General features: G+C 46.3%; 1 protein-coding gene across 6 annotated transcripts in view; it reads right to left on the bottom strand.

Annotated features, from left to right (window-relative positions):
- Positions 1–465: 465 nt before the first annotated feature.
- Positions 466–18,939, bottom strand: part of LOC110516753 (speckle-type POZ protein-like A) — a 69,403-nt gene continuing 50,929 nt past the window's right edge. For 4 of the 6 annotated variants that reach the window (XM_036973569.1, XM_036973570.1, XM_036973566.1 and 1 more), the window contains 6 exons: positions 14,131–14,308; positions 13,534–13,589; positions 13,314–13,436; positions 3,850–3,992; positions 3,709–3,762; positions 466–1,679 (listed from right to left, as the gene is read on the bottom strand). In XM_036973569.1, the coding sequence (XP_036829464.1) occupies positions 1,535–1,679; positions 3,709–3,762; positions 3,850–3,992; positions 13,314–13,436; positions 13,534–13,589; positions 14,131–14,308 (699 nt within the window). In that variant the 3' untranslated portion in view covers positions 466–1,534. The remainder of the gene's footprint in view (positions 1,680–3,708; positions 3,763–3,849; positions 3,993–13,313; positions 13,437–13,533; positions 13,590–14,130; positions 14,309–18,939) is intronic. The other 2 variants (XM_036973567.1, XM_036973568.1) reach the window with 1 other exon arrangement.

Below are 18,939 nucleotides of genomic sequence, written 5' to 3'. Positions count from 1 at the left end.
GGTGGTGGCAACATCATGCTTTGGGGATGCTTTTCAGCAGAAGGGACTGGGAGGGAACAATGAATGGAGCCAAAGACAGGCAAATCCTCGATAAGAACCCGTTTCAGAGTGCAAAAGACCTTACACTGGGGGCGAAGATTTATGTTCCAAAAGGACAAAGACCTCAAGCATACAGCCAAAGCAACAGTGGAATGGCTTCAGAACAAGAATGTGAAAGTCCGTCAGTGGCCCAGCCAAAGCCCAGACTTGAAAATATGTGAAAAGATGAAGATTTCTGTTCACCACTACTCCATCTAACTTAAGAGCTTGAGAAAATCTGCAAAGAATAATGGGAGCAAATCCACAAATCAAGACGACTCAAAGCTGATCCAGACATACCCGAAGGTGCTTCTTCAGAGTACTGACTCAGGGGTGTGAATACTTATGTAAATTAGATATTTAATTTAATACATTTGCAAACATTTATAAAAACATATTTTCACTTTATTATGGGGTATTGTGACTAGATGGGTGAGAAAAAAACAAGCAATTTAATCCATGTTGAATGCAGCCTGTAACAACATGTGGAATAAGTTGAGGGGTATGAATACTGTCTGAAGACACTAGGTTGGTCTTTGCATAAGTGATCGTCCAATGGGAGACTGTCTGGGGAAATTGCCTTTCCTATTCGTCCAATAGCGAGTGTGACTAGTTCAGAGGCAGAGTGTATAGACATGTTTGTCTTACATACAATAACAGCATCAACACAGGGTCTCGTAATGCCAGAAAATAGAACAGACTTGCTTTAAAACCGGTCTTCTGAAGATGGTTAAACTGTCATTTACATAGAAATGGTGCCATCAATATGGGGCATACTCATCTTTTAAAAAGTGTAAAGAATTGATCTTGCACTGAAAGTGTTCACGCTTTAATGTCTAGTCACAAAATGGGCTAAACATTACAAATATATATTTCTCATTAATCAAACCCTTAACACGTCCCTATAGAATTCCATATCAAAATTACTATGGGAACTAGTGCAATCTGGAGGCAGCCTGGTCTGTGGGACGGGGCAGCCTGGTCTGTGGGACGGGGCAGCCTGGTCTGTGGGACGGGGCAGCCTGGTCTGTGGGACGGGGCAGCCTGGTCTGTGGGACGGGGCAGCCTGGTCTGTGGGACGGGGCAGCCTGGTCTGTGGGACGGGGCAGCCTGGTCTGTGGGACGGGGCAGCCTGGTCTGTGGGACGGGGCAGCCTGGTCTGTGGGACGGGGCAGCCTGGTCTGTGGGACAGGGCAGCCACAGAATCAAATAGGGAGAACACAGTAGATCAGCTCCAGAGTAATGGCAGATTTTGCCATTTGAAATGACAAAAATAGCAGACAAAACTTGAGGACCAAAACCAAACATTTCTTTCCACCAGTAGGAGTCAGCCTCCCAGCCAGTTAGCCTCCCAGCTCTGTTCATCCCTGCTCGGGGGGGGGGGGGGGGGGGGGGGGGTCTCCATGCTGTCTCAGCTCCTAGTGTCTGGATCAGAGGGCTGTCTCTGCTGTAGCAGTCAGGACTGTTTTAGGCGCTTCCTCGGCAGGCCGAAGGGCGGGCACTGTGCCGATGCCAAGGCTCTGAAGGCCTCGGCCACTAAGTGAGGGTGGGACTGGATCATTGACTTCCAGCCTGCCGTCTCCATTATGTCCGTGGCATGACTGCAATACAACCATACACAGACAGGACGTTAACACCAAACATCTGAAACCAAAGGAAAATCAATCTAGGACTGTAATGACAGAATAAATACAGTAGTACAGATATATAAATGCAACATGTACAGTGTTGGTTTCATGAGCTGAAGTAAAAGATCCCAGAAATGTTCCTGTTAGTGAGCGTTTCTCCTTTGCCAAGATAATCCATCCAACCGACGGTGTGACATATCAAGAAGTTGATTAAAACGGCATGACAATAAAAGGCCACTAAAATGTGCCGTTTGACACAGATGTCTCAAGTTTTGAGGGAGCGTGCAATTTATTTATTTTATTTTAACTTTAAGTCAGTTAAGAACAAATTCTTATTTTCAATGACGGCCATGGAACAGTGGGTTCAGGGGCAGAACCTTTGTTCAGGGGCAGATTTGTACCTTGTCAGCTCGGGGGTTTGAACTTGCAACCTTCCGGTTTCTAGTCCAACGCTCTAACCACTAGGCTACCCTGCCGCCCTGGCAGATTTTGCTGACAGCAGGAATGTCCACCAGAGCTGTTCCCAAATAATGGAATGTTAATTTCTCTACCATAAGCTGCCTTCAACGTTGTTTTAGAGAATTTGGCAGTACGTCCAGCCGGCCTCACAACCGCAGACCACGTGTAACCACACCAGCCCAGGACCTCTACATCTGGCCTTTTCACCTGCGGGATCATCGGACACCAGCTGATGAAACTGTGGGTTTGCAGATCTGAAGAATTTCTTTACAAACTGTCAGAAACCATCTCAGGGAATCTCATCTGTACACTCGTCGTCCTCACCAGGGGCGACCTGACTGCAGTTCGGACTTCAGTGGGAAAATGCTCTCCTTCGATGGCCACTGGCATGCTGAAGAAGAATGTTCTTCATGGATGAATCCCGGTCTTAACTGTACCGGGCAGATGTCAGAGAGCGTGTATGGTGCAGTGTGGGCGAACAGTTTGGTGACGTCAACGTTGTGAACACAGTGCCCCATGGTGGTGGTGGGGATATGGTACGGGCAGGTATAAGATACAGACAACACAATTGCATTTTATTGATGGTCATTTGAATGCAGAGATACACCGCGACAGGAGCCTGAGGCCCATTGTCGTGCAATTCATCCGCCGCCATCACCTCATGTTTCAGCATGATAATGCGGCTGGCTCCATGTTGCAAGGATCTGGACACAATTCCTGGAAGCTGAAAATGTCCCAGTTATTCCATGGCCTACATACTCACCAGACATGTCACCATTTGAGCATGTTTGGGATACTCTGGATCGACAGAATACTTCAGTTCACGCCAATATCCAGCAACTTCGCACAGCCATTGAAGAGTAGGACAACATTCCACAAATCAACAGCCTGATCAACTCTAGGCGAAGGAGATGTGTCACCCTGCATGAGGCAAATGGTGGTCACACCAGATACTGACTGGTTTTCTGATCCACGCCCCTACCTTTTTTTTAAAGGTATCTATGACAGATGCATGTCTGTATTCCCAGTCATCTGAAATCCATAGATTAGGGCCTAATGAATGTATTTACATTTACAGTTCATATAAGGAAATCAGTCACTCATTAAAATCTTTGAAATTGTTGCATGTTGCATTTCTATAGTTGTCCAGTATACATAGAGAGATATAAAGATGTGTTTCAGACAAAGGGCTGCAGCAGTAGCAGTGGTGGGGACATCTTATTCAAACTCCTTTAGTCCTTACAACAGATCACCAGTAATACTAAACTAATTAAAACAGACATCCTTCCTCTATGAAAACTGAGATGACTCAAGGTGTCCTTAACACACTACATCACACAGAATAAAACAAAAATGTTCATTTCATATTGTAGAACAGTGAACAAAGCTTATCCAGGTAGAGTCTATTAATAACATGGATCAGCCCCATACTGGCCCTGTTGGCCCCCTCCTCCCTGGCTAAAACAATGAATTCTAATGCATCTCTTTGGGAGAGATAAGAGTTTGTTATTAATCTGGTGTCACATATTAGATAGTTACATACTTGCTATTCCAGTTTTTCCCATCTTTACAGCCCAGCTGTCGGAGGACGCTGCACCTACAGGAGATAACAGAGCAGCGCTGAGAGAAGGTAAACACGGCTGGCAGGAGGGATTCATCACTGGGGCTTTCTACAGATACTTGCCTGTTGATAAAATCTATGGCTTGTGCTTTGAGCTGCTCAGCACTGTGTAAGTCCGCCAGGATCAGGGTATCAGCCACGTTCTCCACAGAGAGGCTGGTGCACAGAGCCTCTTCACACATCACCTTTAAACGCTCCAAGGCATACTGGAGGAGAGAGAGGGTGGTTAAGGTTTGGAGTCAGGGGTTAGGATTCATTAGGGTTGGGGTCAGGTTTGGAGTCAGGGGTCAGGGTTTGAGTCAGGGGTTAGTATTCATTAAGGTTGGGGTCAGGGGTTAGGGTTCATTAAGGTTGCGTACAGGATTCATTAAGGTTGGGGTCAGGGTTGGAGTCAGGGGTTAGGATTAATTAGGGTTGGGGTCAGGGGTTAGGATTCATTAAGGTTGGGGTCAGGGTTGGAGTCAGGGGTTAGGATTAGGGGGTTAGTGTTCATTAAGGTTGGGGTCAGGGTTGGAGTCAGGGGTTAGGGTTCATTAAGGTTGGGGTCAGGGTTGAGTCAGGGGTTAGGATTCATTAGGGTTGGCGTTAGGGTTCATTAGGGTTGGGGTCAGGGTTGGAGTCAGGGGTTAGGATTCATTAAGGTTGGGGTCAGGGTTAGAGTCAGGGGTTAGAATTCATTAGGGTTGGGGTCAGGTTTGAAGTCAGGGGTTAGGATTCATTAGGGCTCGAGTCAGGATTCATTAAAGTTGGGGTCAGGATTGGAGTCAGGGGTTAGGATTCATTAGGGTTGGGGTCAGGATTGGAGTCAGGGGTTAGGGTTCATTAAGGTTGGGGTCAGGATTCATTAAGGTTAGGGTCTGGGTTGGAATCAGGGGTCAGGGTTTGAGTCAGAGGTCAGGATTCATTCAGGTTGGGGTCAGGGTTGGAGTCAGGGGTTAGGGTTCATTAAAGTTGGGGTCAGGATTCATTAGGGTTAGGGTTCATTAAGGTTGCGTACAGGATTCATTAAGGTTGGGGTCAGGGTTGGAGTCAGGGGTTAGGATTCATTAAGGTTGGGGTCAGGGTTGGAGTCAGGGGTTAGGATTCATTAAGGTTGGGGTCAGGGGTTAGGATTCATTAAGGTTGGGGTCAGGGTTGGAGTCAGGGGTTAGGATTCCTTAGGGTTGGGGTCCGGGGTTAGGGTTCATTAAGGTTGGGGTCAGGGTTGGAGTCAGGGGTTAGGGTTCATTAGGGTTGGGGTCAGGCTTCATTAAGGTTGGGGTCAGGGTTAGAGTCAGGGGTTAGGATTCATTAGGGTTGGGGTCAGGGGTTAGGGTTCATTAAGGTTGGGGACAGGGTTGGAGTCAGGGGTTAGGATTAGGGGGTTAGGGTTCATTAAGGTTGGGGTCAGGGTTGGAGTCAGGGGTTAGGGTTCATTAAGGTTGGGGTCAGGGTTAGAGTCAGGGGTTAGGATTCATTAGGGTTAGGGTTCAGGATTCATTAGGGTTGGGGTCAGGGGTTAGGGTTCATTAAGGTTGGGGTCAGGATTCATTAGGGTTAAGGTTCATTAAGGTTGCATATAGGATTCTTTAAGGTAGGGGTCAGGGTTAGAGTCGGGGGTTAGGATTCATTAAGGTTGGGGTCAGGGTTGGAGTCAGGGGTTAGGATTCATTAGGGTTGGGGTCAGGGGTTAGGGTTCATTAAGGTTGGGGTCAGGGTTCATTAAGGTTGGGGTCAGGCTTCATTAAGGTTGGGGTCAGGCTTCATTAAGGTTGGGGTCAGGATTCATTCGGGTTGGGGTCAGGATTCATTCGGGTTGGGGTCAGGATTGATTAAGGTTGGAGTCAGGGGTTAGGGTTCATTAGGGTTGGGGTCCGGGGTTAGGGTTCATTAGGGTTGGGGTCAGGCTTCATTAAGGTTGGGGTCAGGGTTAGAGTCAGGGGTTAGGATTCATTAGGGTTGGGGTCAGGGGTTAGGGTTCATTAAGGTTGGGGTCAGGGTTCATTAAGGTTGGGATCAGGGTTCGAGTCAGGGGTTAGGATTCATTAGGGTTGGGGTAAGGGGTTAGGTTTCATTAAGGTTGGGGTCAGGGTTGGAGTCAGGGGTTAGGATTAGGGGGTTAGTGGTCATTAAGGTTGGGGTCAGGGTTGGAGTCAGGGGTTAGGGTTCATTAAGGTTGGGGTCAGGGTTAGAGTCAGGGGTTAGGATTCATTAAGGTCAGGGGTTAGTGTTCATTAAAGTTGGGGTCAGGATTCATTAGGGTTGGGGTCAGGGGTTAGGGTTCATTAAGGTCGGGGTCAGGATTCATTAGGGTTAGGGTTCATTAAGGTTGCATACAGGATTCATTAAGGTTGGGGTCAGGGTTGAGTCAGGGGTTAGGATTCATTAGGGTTGGGGTTAGGGTTCATTAGGGTTGGGGTCAGGGTTAGAGTCAGGGGTTAGAATTCATTAGGGTTGGGGTCAGGTTTAAGTCAGGGGTTAGGATTCATTAGGGCTGGAGTCAGGATTCATTAAAGTTGGGGTCAGGATTGGAGTCAGGGGTTAGGGTTCATTAAGGTTGGGGTCAGGATTCATTAAGGTTAGGGTCTGGGTTGGAATCAGGGGTCAGGGTTTGAGTCAGGGGTTAGGATTCATTAAGGTTGGTGTCAGGGGTTAGGGTTAATTAAGGTTGGGGTCAGGATTCATTCAGGTTGGGGTTCATTAAGGTTGCGTACAGGATTCATTAAGGTTGGGGTCAAGGTTGGAGTCAGGGGTTAGGATTCATTAAGGTTGGGGTCAGGGTTGGAGTCAGGGGTTAGGATTCATTAAGGTTGGGGTCAGGGGTTAGGATTCATTAAGGTTGGGGTCAGGGTTGGAGTCAGGGGTTAGGATTCCTTAGGGTTGGGGTCCGGGGTTAGGGTTCATTAAGGTTGGGGTCAGGGTTGGAGTCAGGAGTTAGGGTTCATTAGGGTTGGGGTCAGGCTTCATTAAGGTTGGGGTCAGGGTTAGAGTCAGGGGTTAGGATTCATTAGGGTTGGGGTCAGGGGTTAAGGTTCATTAAGGTTGGGGTCAGGCTTCATTAAGGTTGGGATCAGGGTTAGAGTCAGGGGTTAGGATTCATTAGGGTTAGGGTCAGGGGTTAGGTTTCATTAAGGTTGGGGTCAGAGTTGGAGTCAGGGGTTAGGATTAGGGGGTTAGGGTTCATTAAGGTTGGGGTCAGGGTTGGAGTCAGGGGTTAGGGTTTATTAAGGTTGGGGTCAGGGTTAGAGTCAGGGGTTAGGATTCATTAGGGTTAGGGTCAGGGGTTAGTGTTCATTAAAGTTGGGGTCAGGATTCATTAGGGTTGGGGTCAGGGGTTAGGGTTCATTAAGGTTGGGGTCAGGATTCATTAGGGTTAGGGTTGGAGTCAGGGGTTAGGATTCATTAAGGTTGGGGTCAGGGTTGGAGTCAGGGGTTAGGATTCATTAAGGTAGGGGCAGGGTTGGAGTCAGGGGTTAGGATTCATTAGGGTTGGGGTTAGGATTCATTAGGGTTGGGGTTAGGGTTCATTAGGGTTGGGGTCAGGGTTGGAGTCAGGGGTTAGGATTCATTAAGATTGGGGTCAGGGTTGGAGTCAGGGGTTAGGATTCATTAAGGTTGGGGTCAGGATTCATTAGGGTTAGGGTTGGAGTCAGGGGTTAGGATTCATTAAGGTTGGGGTCAGGGTTGGAGTCAGGGGTTAGGATTCATTAAGGTAGGGGCAGGGTTGGAGTCAGGGGTTAGGATTCATTAGGGTTGGGGTTAGGATTCATTAGGGTTGGGGTTAGGGTTCATTAGGGTTGGGGTCAGGGTTGGAGTCAGGGGTTAGGATTCATTAAGATTGGGGTCAGGGTTGGAGTCAGGGGTTAGGATTCATTAAGGTTGGGGTCAGGGGTTAGAATTCATTAGGGTTGGGGTCAGGGGTTAGTGTTCATTAAAGTTGGGGTCAGGATTCATTAGGGTTGGGGTTAGGGTTCATTAGGGTTGGGGTCAGGGTTGGAGTCAGGGGTTAGGATTCATTAAGGTTGGGTCAGGGTTGGAGTCAGGGGTTAGGATTCATTAAGGTCGGGGTCAGGGTTAGAGTCAGGGGTTAGAATTCATTAGGGTTGGGGTCCGGGGTTAGGGTTCATTAAGGTTGGGGTCAGGGTTGGAGTCAGGAGTTAGGGTTCATTAGGGTTGGGGTCAGGCTTCATTAAGGTTGGGGTCAGGGTTAGAGTCAGGGGTTAGGATTCATTAGGGTTGGGGTCAGGGGTTAAGGTTCATTAAGGTTGGGGTCAGGCTTCATTAAGGTTGGGATCAGGGTTAGAGTCAGGAGTTAGGATTCATTAGGGTTAGGGTCAGGGGTTAGGTTTCATTAAGGTTGGGGTCAGGGTTGGAGTCAGGGGTTAGGGTTTATTAAGGTTGGGGTCAGGGTTTGTCAGGGGTTAGGATTCATTAGGGTTAGGGTCAGGGGTTAGTGTTCATTAAAGTTGGGGTCAGAATTCATTAGGGTTGGGGTCAGGGGTTAGGGTTCATTAAGGTTGGGGTCAGGATTCATTAGGGTTAGGGTTGGAGTCAGGGGTTAGGATTCATTAAGGTTGGGGTCAGGGTTGGAGTCAGGGGTTAGGATTCATTAAGGTAGGGGCAGGGTTGGAGTCAGGGGTTAGGATTCATTAGGGTTGGGGTTAGGGTTCATTAGGGTTGGGGTCAGGGTTGGAGTCAGGGGTTAGGATTCATTAAGGTTGGGTCAGGGTTGGAGTCAGGGGTTAGGATTCATTAAGATTGGGGTCAGGGTTGGAGTCAGGGGTTAGGATTCATTAAGGTTGGGGTCAGGGGTTAGAATTCATTAGGGTTGGGGTCAGGGGTTAGTGTTCATTAAAGTTGGGGTCAGGATTCATTAGGGTTGGGGTTAGGGTTCATTAGGGTTGGGGTCAGGGTTGGAGTCAGGGGTTAGGATTCATTAAGGTTGGGGTCAGGGTTGGAGTCAGGGGTTAGGATTCATTAAGGTTGGGGTCAGGGTTAGAGTCAGGGGTTAGAATTCATTAGGATTGGGGTCAGGGGTTAGTGTTCATTAAAGTTGGGGTCAGGATTCATTAGGGTTGGGGTTAGGGTTCATTAGGGTTGGGGTCAGGGTTGGAGTCAGGGGTTAGGATTCATTAAGATTGGGGTCAGGGTTGGAGTCAGGGGTTAGGATTCATTAAGGTTGGGGTCAGGATTCATTAGGGTTAGGGTTGGAGTCAGGGGTTAGGATTCATTAAGGTTGGGGTCAGGGTTGGAGTCAGGGGTTAGGATTCATTAAGGTAGGGGCAGGGTTGGAGTCAGGGGTTAGGATTCATTAGGGTTGGGGTTAGGATTCATTAGGGTTGGGGTTAGGGTTCATTAGGGTTGGGGTCAGGGTTGGAGTCAGGGGTTAGGATTCATTAAGATTGGGGTCAGGGTTGGAGTCAGGGGTTAGGATTCATTAAGGTTGGGGTCAGGGGTTAGAATTCATTAGGGTTGGGGTCAGGGGTTAGTGTTCATTAAAGTTGGGGTCAGGATTCATTAGGGTTGGGGTTAGGGTTCATTAGGGTTGGGGTCAGGGTTGGAGTCAGGGGTTAGGATTCATTAAGGTTGGGTCAGGGTTGGAGTCAGGGGTTAGGATTCATTAAGGTCGGGGTCAGGGTTAGAGTCAGGGGTTAGAATTCATTAGGGTTGGGGTCCGGGGTTAGGGTTCATTAAGGTTGGGGTCAGGGTTGGAGTCAGGAGTTAGGGTTCATTAGGGTTGGGGTCAGGCTTCATTAAGGTTGGGGTCAGGGTTAGAGTCAGGGGTTAGGATTCATTAGGGTTGGGGTCAGGGGTTAAGGTTCATTAAGGTTGGGGTCAGGCTTCATTAAGGTTGGGATCAGGGTTAGAGTCAGGGGTTAGGGTTTATTAAGGTTGGGGTCAGGGTTTGTCAGGGGTTAGGATTCATTAGGGTTAGGGTCAGGGGTTAGGTTTCATTAAGGTTGGGGTCAGGGTTGGAGTCAGGGGTTAGGGTTTATTAAGGTTGGGGTCAGGGTTTGTCAGGGGTTAGGATTCATTAGGGTTAGGGTCAGGGGTTAGTGTTCATTAAAGTTGGGGTCAGAATTCATTAGGGTTGGGGTCAGGGGTTAGGGTTCATTAAGGTTGGGGTCAGGATTCATTAGGGTTAGGGTTGGAGTCAGGGGTTAGGATTCATTAAGGTTGGGGTCAGGGTTGGAGTCAGGGGTTAGGATTCATTAAGGTAGGGGCAGGGTTGGAGTCAGGGGTTAGGATTCATTAGGGTTGGGGTTAGGGTTCATTAGGGTTGGGGTCAGGGTTGGAGTCAGGGGTTAGGATTCATTAAGGTTGGGGTCAGGGTTGGAGTCAGGGGTTAGGATTCATTAAGATTGGGGTCAGGGTTGGAGTCAGGGGTTAGGATTCATTAAGGTTGGGGTCAGGGGTTAGAATTCATTAGGGTTGGGGTCAGGGGTTAGTGTTCATTAAAGTTGGGGTCAGGATTCATTAGGGTTGGGGTTAGGGTTCATTAGGGTTGGGGTCAGGGTTGGAGTCAGGGGTTAGGATTCATTAAGGTTGGGGTCAGGGTTGGAGTCAGGGGTTAGGATTCATTAAGGTTGGGGTCAGGGTTAGAGTCAGGGGTTAGAATTCATTAGGATTGGGGTCAGGGGTTAGTGTTCATTAAAGTTGGGGTCAGGATTCATTAGGGTTGGGGTTAGGGTTCATTCAGGTTGGGGTCAGGATTCATTAGGGTTGGGGTCAGGGGTTAGGATTCATTAAGGTTGGAGTCAGGGGTTAGGGTTCATTAAGGTTGGGGTCAGGGTTAGGATTCATTAGGGTTGGGGTCAGGGGTTAGGGTTCATTAAGGTTGGGGCCAGGGTTGGAGTCAGGGGTTAGGGTTCATTAAGGTTGGAGTCAGGGTTAGGATTCATTAAAGTTGGGGTCAGGATTCATTCAGGTTGGGGTCAGGGGTGGAGTCAGGGGTTAGGATTCATTAGGGTTGGGTCAGGGGTTAGGATTCATTAAGGTTGGGGCCAGGGGTTAGGATTCATTAATGGTTGGGGTCAGGGTTGGGGTCAGGATTCATTAAGGTTGGGGTCAGGGGTTAGGATTCATTAGGGTTGGGGTCAGGGGTTAGGATTCATCAGGGTTGGGGTCAGGATTCATTAAGGTTGGGGTCAGGGTTGGAGTCAGGGGTTAGGATTCATTAAGGTTGGGGTCAGGGTTGGAGTCAGGGGTTAGGATTCATTAAGATTGGGGTCAGGGTTGGAGTCAGGGGTTAGGATTCATTAAGGTTGGGGTCAGGGGTTAGAATTCATTAGGGTTGGGGTCAGGGGTTAGTGTTCATTAAAGTTGGGGTCAGGATTCATTAGGGTTGGGGTTAGGGTTCATTAGGGTTGGGGTCAGGGTTGGAGTCAGGGGTTAGGATTCATTAAGGTTGGGTCAGGGTTGGAGTCAGGGGTTAGGATTCATTAAGGTCGGGGTCAGGGTTAGAGTCAGGGGTTAGAATTCATTAGGGTTGGGGTCCGGGGTTAGGGTTCATTAAGGTTGGGGTCAGGGTTGGAGTCAGGAGTTAGGGTTCATTAGGGTTGGGGTTAGGATTCATTAGGGTTGGGGTCAGGGGTTAAGGTTCATTAAGGTTGGGGTCAGGCTTCATTAAGGTTGGGATCAGGGTTAGAGTCAGGAGTTAGGATTCATTAGGGTTAGGGTCAGGGGTTAGGTTTCATTAAGGTTGGGGTCAGGGTTGGAGTCAGGGGTTAGGGTTTATTAAGGTTGGGGTCAGGGTTAGTCAGGGGTTAGGATTCATTAGGGTTAGGGTCAGGGGTTAGTGTTCATTAAAGTTGGGGTCAGGATTCATTAGGGTTGGGGTCAGGGGTTAGGGTTCGTTATGGTTGGGGTCAGGGTTGGAGTCAGGGGTTAGAATTCATTAAGGTAGGGGCAGGGTTGGAGTCAGGGGTTAGGATTCATTAGGGTTGGGGTTAGGGTTCATTAGGGTTGGGGTCAGGGGTTAGGATTCATTAAGGTTGGGGTCAGGGTTGGAGTCAGGGGTTAGGATTCATTAAGATTGGGGTCAGGGTTGGAGTCAGGGGTTAGGATTCATTAAGGTTGGGGTCAGGGGTTAGTGTTCATTAAAGTTGGGGTCAGGATTCATTAGGGTTGGGGTTAGGGTTCATTAGGGTTGGGGTCAGGGTTGGAGTCAGGGGTTAGGATTCATTAAGGTTGGGGTCAGGGTTGGAGTCAGGGGTTAGGATTCATTAAGGTTGGGGTCAGGGTTAGAGTCAGGGGTTAGAATTCATTAGGATTGGGGTCAGGGGTTAGTGTTCATTAAAGTTGGGGTCAGGATTCATTAGGGTTGGGGTTAGGGTTCATTCAGGTTGGGGTCAGGATTCATTAGGGTTGGGGTCAGGGGTTAGGATTCATTAAGGTTGGAGTCAGGGGTTAGGGTTCATTAAGGTTGGGTCAGGGTTAGGATTCATTAGGGTTGGGGTCAGGGGTTAGGGTTCATTAAGGTTGGGGCCAGGGTTGGAGTCAGGGGTTAGGGTTCATTAAGGTTGGAGTCAGGGTTAGGATTCATTAAAGTTGGGGTCAGGATTCATTCAGGTTGGGGTCAGGGGTGGAGTCAGGGGTTAGGATTCATTAGGGTTGGGTCAGGGGTTAGGATTCATTAAGGTTGGGGCCAGGGGTTAGGATTCATTAATGGTTGGGGTCAGGGTTGGGGTCAGGATTCATTAAGGTTGGGGTCAGGGGTTAGGATTCATTAGGGTTGGGGTCAGGGGTTAGGATTCATCAGGGTTGGGGTCAGGATTCATTAAGGTTGGGGTCAGGGTTGGAGTCAGGGGTTAGAGTTCATTAAGGTTGGGGTCAGGGTTAGAGTCAGAGGTTAGGATTCATTAGAGTTGGAGTCAGGGTTGGAGTCGGGGGTTAGGATTCATTAGGGTTGGGGTCAGGGGTTAGGGTTCATTAAAGTTGGGGTCAGGGGTTTGTGTTCAATAAGCTTGGAATCAGCGGTCAGGGTTCATTAAGGTTGGGGTCAGGATTTATTAAGGTTGGGGTCAGGATTTATTAAGGTTGGGGTCAGGATTTATTAAGGTTGGGGTCAGGATTTATTAAGGTTGGGGTCAGGATTTATTAAGGTTGGGGTCAGGGTTGGGGTCATGCAATATTACAATAGTTATTGACAGCCACCGTCGATGGTGACCACATCGGGATGTGAGACAATGATTTATCCTATTTGATCTTGACTGGTACCACTCCGTAAAGTATCGAACAGCAAAGCAGCGCATGACTGACATTCGGAGTAATTTGCCTATTCTATTAGCCTGAGATTGACATGGTCGATCTCCACAGAGATCGCAGAGAGCTGATCTGTAGGGTTACAGTCCCCATGTGAATCTAGCTCTGACAAAACTATATTTTTTTTAAACACCCCAACCATGCAGATTATTTCACATTTTAAAACAATTTTGATTAAAATTCAAATCATTTCAAATTACATGTTAGCCGTATATCAACAGGCTACTGTAACCCTGTTATTAGTGCCAATATGGACTAGCTCCGTTATATTGGGTCAGTCGTACTTTGTCAGCAGCTGCCAGCAGGTTGTCGGCCATCTTGTCCAGGTTGGGAGCTTTCCCTGTGTAGATGAATCCCATCATCTCCTTAAACACGTCTGGCTCCACATCACTGATGTCCACACGGTTCTGAGGCAGGACACAGTATCATTGTGTTACTATGAGAAATAAAGTAGCAGCAGTACAACACAATGTGTTCATATGTGAAGGTCTCAGTGAAACACACCTTTTTACTCTCTTCCATCTCATGTTCAAACATGGCGCTAAATACGGGAGATCTCGCTGTCAATCAAAGAAGGAAAAACAACATTAGTATGTCTGTGGTGATTCAAGTCATTCTTAACCAAACTGCTGCCATGCCTAAAGCACGGAGTCAAGGGGTGAAGGAATCTATCCCTGCGTTCTGCACAGCTAGGAGGGCTGAGGTAAGAGAGGGGTGGAGAGGCCCTCAGGATTACAACCAGGTGTTACAGGGTTAGGGATTAAAACCAGAGGGCTGGTACGCGGCAGAGAGGGGGCTGGTACGCGGCAGAGAGGGGGCTGGTACGCGGCAGAGAGGGGGCTGGTAAGCGGCAGAGAGGGGGCTGGTACGCGGCAGAGAGGGGGCTGGTACGCGGCAGAGAGGGGGCTGGTACGCGGCAGAGAGGGGGCTGGTACGCGGCAGAGAGGGGGCTGGTACGCGGCAGAGAGGGGGCTGGTACGCGGCAGAGAGGGGGCTGGTACGCGGCAGAGAGGGGGCTGGTACGCGGCAGAGAGGGGGCTGGTAAGCGGCAGAGAGGGGGCTGGTGCTGGTAGAGGTAGAGAGGTAGTGTCCGAGTCTTACCTGCTAGGATGGATTTGTGTGCCTTGAACTCCTGCCCTCCAACATAGAGGGAACAGTCAGTGAAGCGGGAACACTGCCACAGGTTCCCCAGGTCGTCTGACAGCTGGCACTCTGGTACCTTCAGCATGTTCATGTTGGACTGGCCAGAGATGTTCACAGAGTCCTGCACCACACTCACCTAGAATATAATATAACATACATTATCTATTCATTTACATTATCAATACTAAATCATGTTGGACGGCCCAGAGATGTTCAGAGTCCTGAACCACACTCACCTAGAATATAATATAACATACATTATCTATACATTTACATTATCAATACTAAATCATGTTGGACGGCCCAGAGATGTTCAGAGTCCTGAACCACACTCACCTAGAATATAATACATGATCAATTCATGATTTACTGTTCCTTCAGAAAGTATTTATACCCCTTGATTTATTACACATTTTGTTGTGTTACAACCTGAATTCAAAACGGACTAAATATACTATTTTCCACACCCATTGACACACAATACTTTATAAATGACAAAGTGAGAAAAAAAACATAATTTTTGTAAATGTATTGAAAAAGAAATCCCCAAATCTCAAATTTACATAAGTATTCCTACCCAGAGTCAATACCGGTTAGAATCGGCAGCGATTACAGCTGTGAGTCTTTCTGGGTAAGTCTCTAAGAACTTTGCACATCTGGATTGTACTATATCGGCACATTATTCTTTAAAAAATATTCAGGCTCTGTCATTGCTACGTGGCCATTTTCAAGTCTTGCCATAGATTTTCACGCCAGTTTAAGTCTAAACCGTAACTAGGCAACTCAGGAACATTCAACGCCATTTTGGCAATCAACTCCAGGGTATATTTGGCATTGTGTTTTAGGTTATTGTCCTGCTGTAAGGTGAATTTGTTTCCCAGTGTTTGTTGGAGTGCAGAATGAACCAGGTTGTACTCTTAAGATGTTGCCCTAGCTTAGCTCTATTCCATTTATTTTTATCCTAAAAATCTCCCTAGTCCTTTCCGATGACGAACATACCCATAATATAACGCAACCACCACCGTGCTTGAAAATATGGAGTGTGGTGCGAAGTGATGTGTTGGATTTGCCCCAAACATAATATTTATTCAGGACATAGTTCATTTCTTTGCCACATTTTTTGCAGTTTTACTTTAGTGCCTTGTTGCAAACAGGAGGCATGTTTTGGAATATTTGTGTTCTGTACAGGCTTCCTTCTTTTCACTCTGTCAAATAGGTTAGTATTGTGGAGTAACTACAATGTTGTTGATCCATCCTCTGTTTTCTCCTATCACAGCCATTGAACTCTGTTTTAAAGTCCCCATTGGCCTCATGGTGAAATCCCTGAGCGGTATCCTTCCTCTCCGGCAACTTAGTTAGGAAGGGCGCCTGTATCTTTGTAGTGACTGGGTGTATTGATACACCATCCAAAGTGTAATTAATAACTTCACCATGCTCAAAGGGATATTCAATGTTTGCTATTTTCATCTACCAATCGGTGTGCTTTGTGAGGCATAGGAAAACATCCCTGGTCTTTGTGATTGGATCTGTTCATTTGTAAAAATTACTAAAAACATAACTCCACTTTCACATTATGGGGTATTGTGTGTAAGCCAGTGACAACATTTAAATGTAATCCATTTTAAACACAACAGAAATGTGGAAAAAGGGTTGTGAATACTCTCAGAAGGCCTTGTATACATGATCTATACTAAAATACTATACTATTCATGTTGGACTGGCCAGAGATGTTCACACTATCCTGCACCACACTCATCTAGATAATAATATATATCTATACTAGAAATGGGCAATATGGACAAAAGTCAAATAGCCATAAATTGAGCCATTTTGCTTGATAATGATACATACAAAAACATGTATTTATATTAGGGACAGGGCTCTAGACTGACTTTTTCCAATGCTAAGTGAGATATGAAAGAAGATCGCTATCTAACATGTTCAGGGAATGCATGATGGATATTTTTGATGTGCAGCATGCGAAAATAGGAACCAGAATAATCAGATTTATTTTTGCCTCTTTAGAGATTAATTTCCTGCATGTTTTTGGTGCATATTGTCCAAGGCTATATCTGACAATTTGACATAATTCACCATCTGAGGTAGTAGGAACTAAAAACACAGCAAGATTGCTACAGTGCCTTGCGAAAGTATTCGGCCCCCTTGAACTTTGCGACCTTTTGCCACATTTCAGGCTTCAAACATAAAAATATAAAACTGTATTTTTTTGTGAAGAATCAACAAGTGGGACACAATCATGAAGTGGAACGACATTTATTGGATATTTCAAACTTTAACAAATCAAAAACTGAAAAATTGGGCGTGCAAAATGATTCAGCCCCCTTAAGTTAATACTTTGTAGCACCACCTTTTGCTGCGATTACAGCTGTAAGTCGCTTGGAGTATGTCTCTATCAGTTTTGCACATTGAGAGACTGAAATTTTTTCCCATTCCTCCTTGCAAAACAGCTCGAGCTCAGTGAGGTTGGATGGAGAGCATTTGTGAACAGCAGTTTTCAGTTCTTTCCACAGATTCTCGATTGGATTCAGGTCTGGACTTTGACTTGGCCATTCTAACACCTGGATATGTTTATTTTTGAACCATTCCATTGTAGATTTTGCTTTATGTTTTGGATCATTGTCTTGTTGGAAGACAAATCTCCGTCCCAGTCTCAGGTCTTTTGCAGACTCCATCAGGTTTTCTTCCAGAATGGTCCTGTATTTGGCTCCATCCATCTTCCCATCAATTTTAACCATCTTCCCTATCCCTGCTGAAGAAAAGCAGGCCCAAACCATGATGCTGCCACCACCATGTTTGACAGTGGGGATGGTGTGTTCAGGGTGATGAGCTGTGTTGCTTTTACGCCAAACATAACGTTTTGCATTGTTGCCAAAAAGTTCAATTTTGGTTTCATCTGACCAGAGCACCTTCTTCCACATGTTTGGTGTGTCTCCCAGGTGGCTTGTGGCAAACTTTAAACAACACTTTTTATGGATATCTTTAAGAAATGGCTTTCTTCTTGCCACTCTTCCAAAAAGGCCAGATTTGTGCAATATACAACTGATTGTTGTCCTATGGACAGAGTCTCCCACCTCAGCTGTAGATCTCTGCAGTTCATCCAGAGTGATCATGGGCCTCTTGGCTGCATCTCTGATCAAACTTCTCCTTGTATGAGCTGAAAGTTTAGAGGGACGGCCAGGTCTTGGTAGATTTGCAGTGGTCTGATACTCCTTCCATTTCAATATTATCGCTTGCACAGTGCTCCTTGGGATGTTTAAAGCTTGGGAAATATTTTTGTATCCAAATCCGGCTTGAAACTTCTTCACAACAGTATCTCGGACCTGCCTGGTGTGTTCCTTGTTCTTCATGATGCTCTCTGCGCTTTTAACGGACCTCTGAGACTATCACAGTGCAGGTGCATTTATACGGAGACTTGATTACACACAGGTGGATTGTATTTATCATCATTAGTCATTTAGGTCAACATTGGATCATTCAGAGATCCTCACTGAACTTCTGGAGAGAGTTTGCTGCACTGAAAGTAAAGGGGCTGAATCATTTTGCACGCCCAATTTTTCAGTTTTTGATTTGTTAAAAAAGTTTGAAATATCCAATAAATGTCCTTCCACTTCATGATTGTATCCCACTTGTTGATTCTTCACAAAAAAATACAGTTTTATATCTTTATGTTTGAAGCCTGAAATGTGGCAAAAGGTCGCAAAGTTCAAGGGGGCCGAATACTTTCGCAAGGCACTGTATCTCTAAATATTATATTGTTGCTAGATAGCCATGCAATTGATCTAACAGTGAATTTAACATCCTACAATAACTTTCCAATGGTAGGACACATGGCCAAACCATCTCAATGACATACAGTTTGTAAAGTGCTGCCTATTCCTCTATATACACAGTTGATGAATAGACTCAGAGTCTCTTTTTTAACGGTTTTAGAAGTAAAAATATGCCGGAATGTTGTGTAGCCTAATCACTGAAATTACCGGCTTCGGTAAAACGAGGGTAATATCGGTGTCTGAAATTCTCTTTCTCTCTCAGTAGGAGGACAGTACACCCGATAGTAGACCTGACAGTAGAATGTGTCCAGAACAATAAGTGTTTTCTGGAATGTAACTTTGGAGGGTCCAGGCAAATGAAGTGTCCAATCAATTTGAAATTAACTGAATACTTCTAGGAATAAGTGCCAGTTTGCCTGACATTGTTTGCAGCAAGGTCTAACATTTTCAGGGAAATTGGCAATTTTATAAACAAATTAGATTCAAATTGGAGATGGAAGGTCTCTACTTATTTAATTAGGCGTTTCAGGAAGTTAATTAATTAGTTGGATTACAATGCGTTTGTTCTTCTGTTTTAATGGCGTAACAAAGACCAGGAGATACTGCTCCAATATAAACAACTCATTTCGTCATTAATACCTCTTCATACTGAAACTAACTATTCAAGGGAAATTCTCTCCAAATCATGAATGTATTGTAGTATAGGTGAATGTATTGTGGTATAGGTGAATGTATTGTAGCTGAGAGTGATGCAAGACTTAACGTCTGTGGCCAGTGGAAACACTGTCCTGTTGAGGTAGGGACCCTTCTCTAGAGGGGTAGAAACACTGTCCTGTTGAGGTAGGGCAGGTAGATCTCCAGTGAGAACAGTATTGATTGAGCTGAACTGGCAGCATTCTGCCCATCATAACTGGAATGAGAAATTGTGCGCGTGGTAAGGTAACAGTGAGTGAGTGAGTGAGTGATTGTGTGTAAC

Source organism: Oncorhynchus mykiss, unplaced genomic scaffold (assembly GCF_013265735.2).
Source record: "Oncorhynchus mykiss isolate Arlee unplaced genomic scaffold, USDA_OmykA_1.1 un_scaffold_267, whole genome shotgun sequence".
Lineage (NCBI taxonomy): Eukaryota > Metazoa > Chordata > Actinopteri > Salmoniformes > Salmonidae > Oncorhynchus > Oncorhynchus mykiss.
Note: the sequence above shows the minus strand (reverse complement) of the source record. Positions and strands in the feature narration are given on the sequence as shown.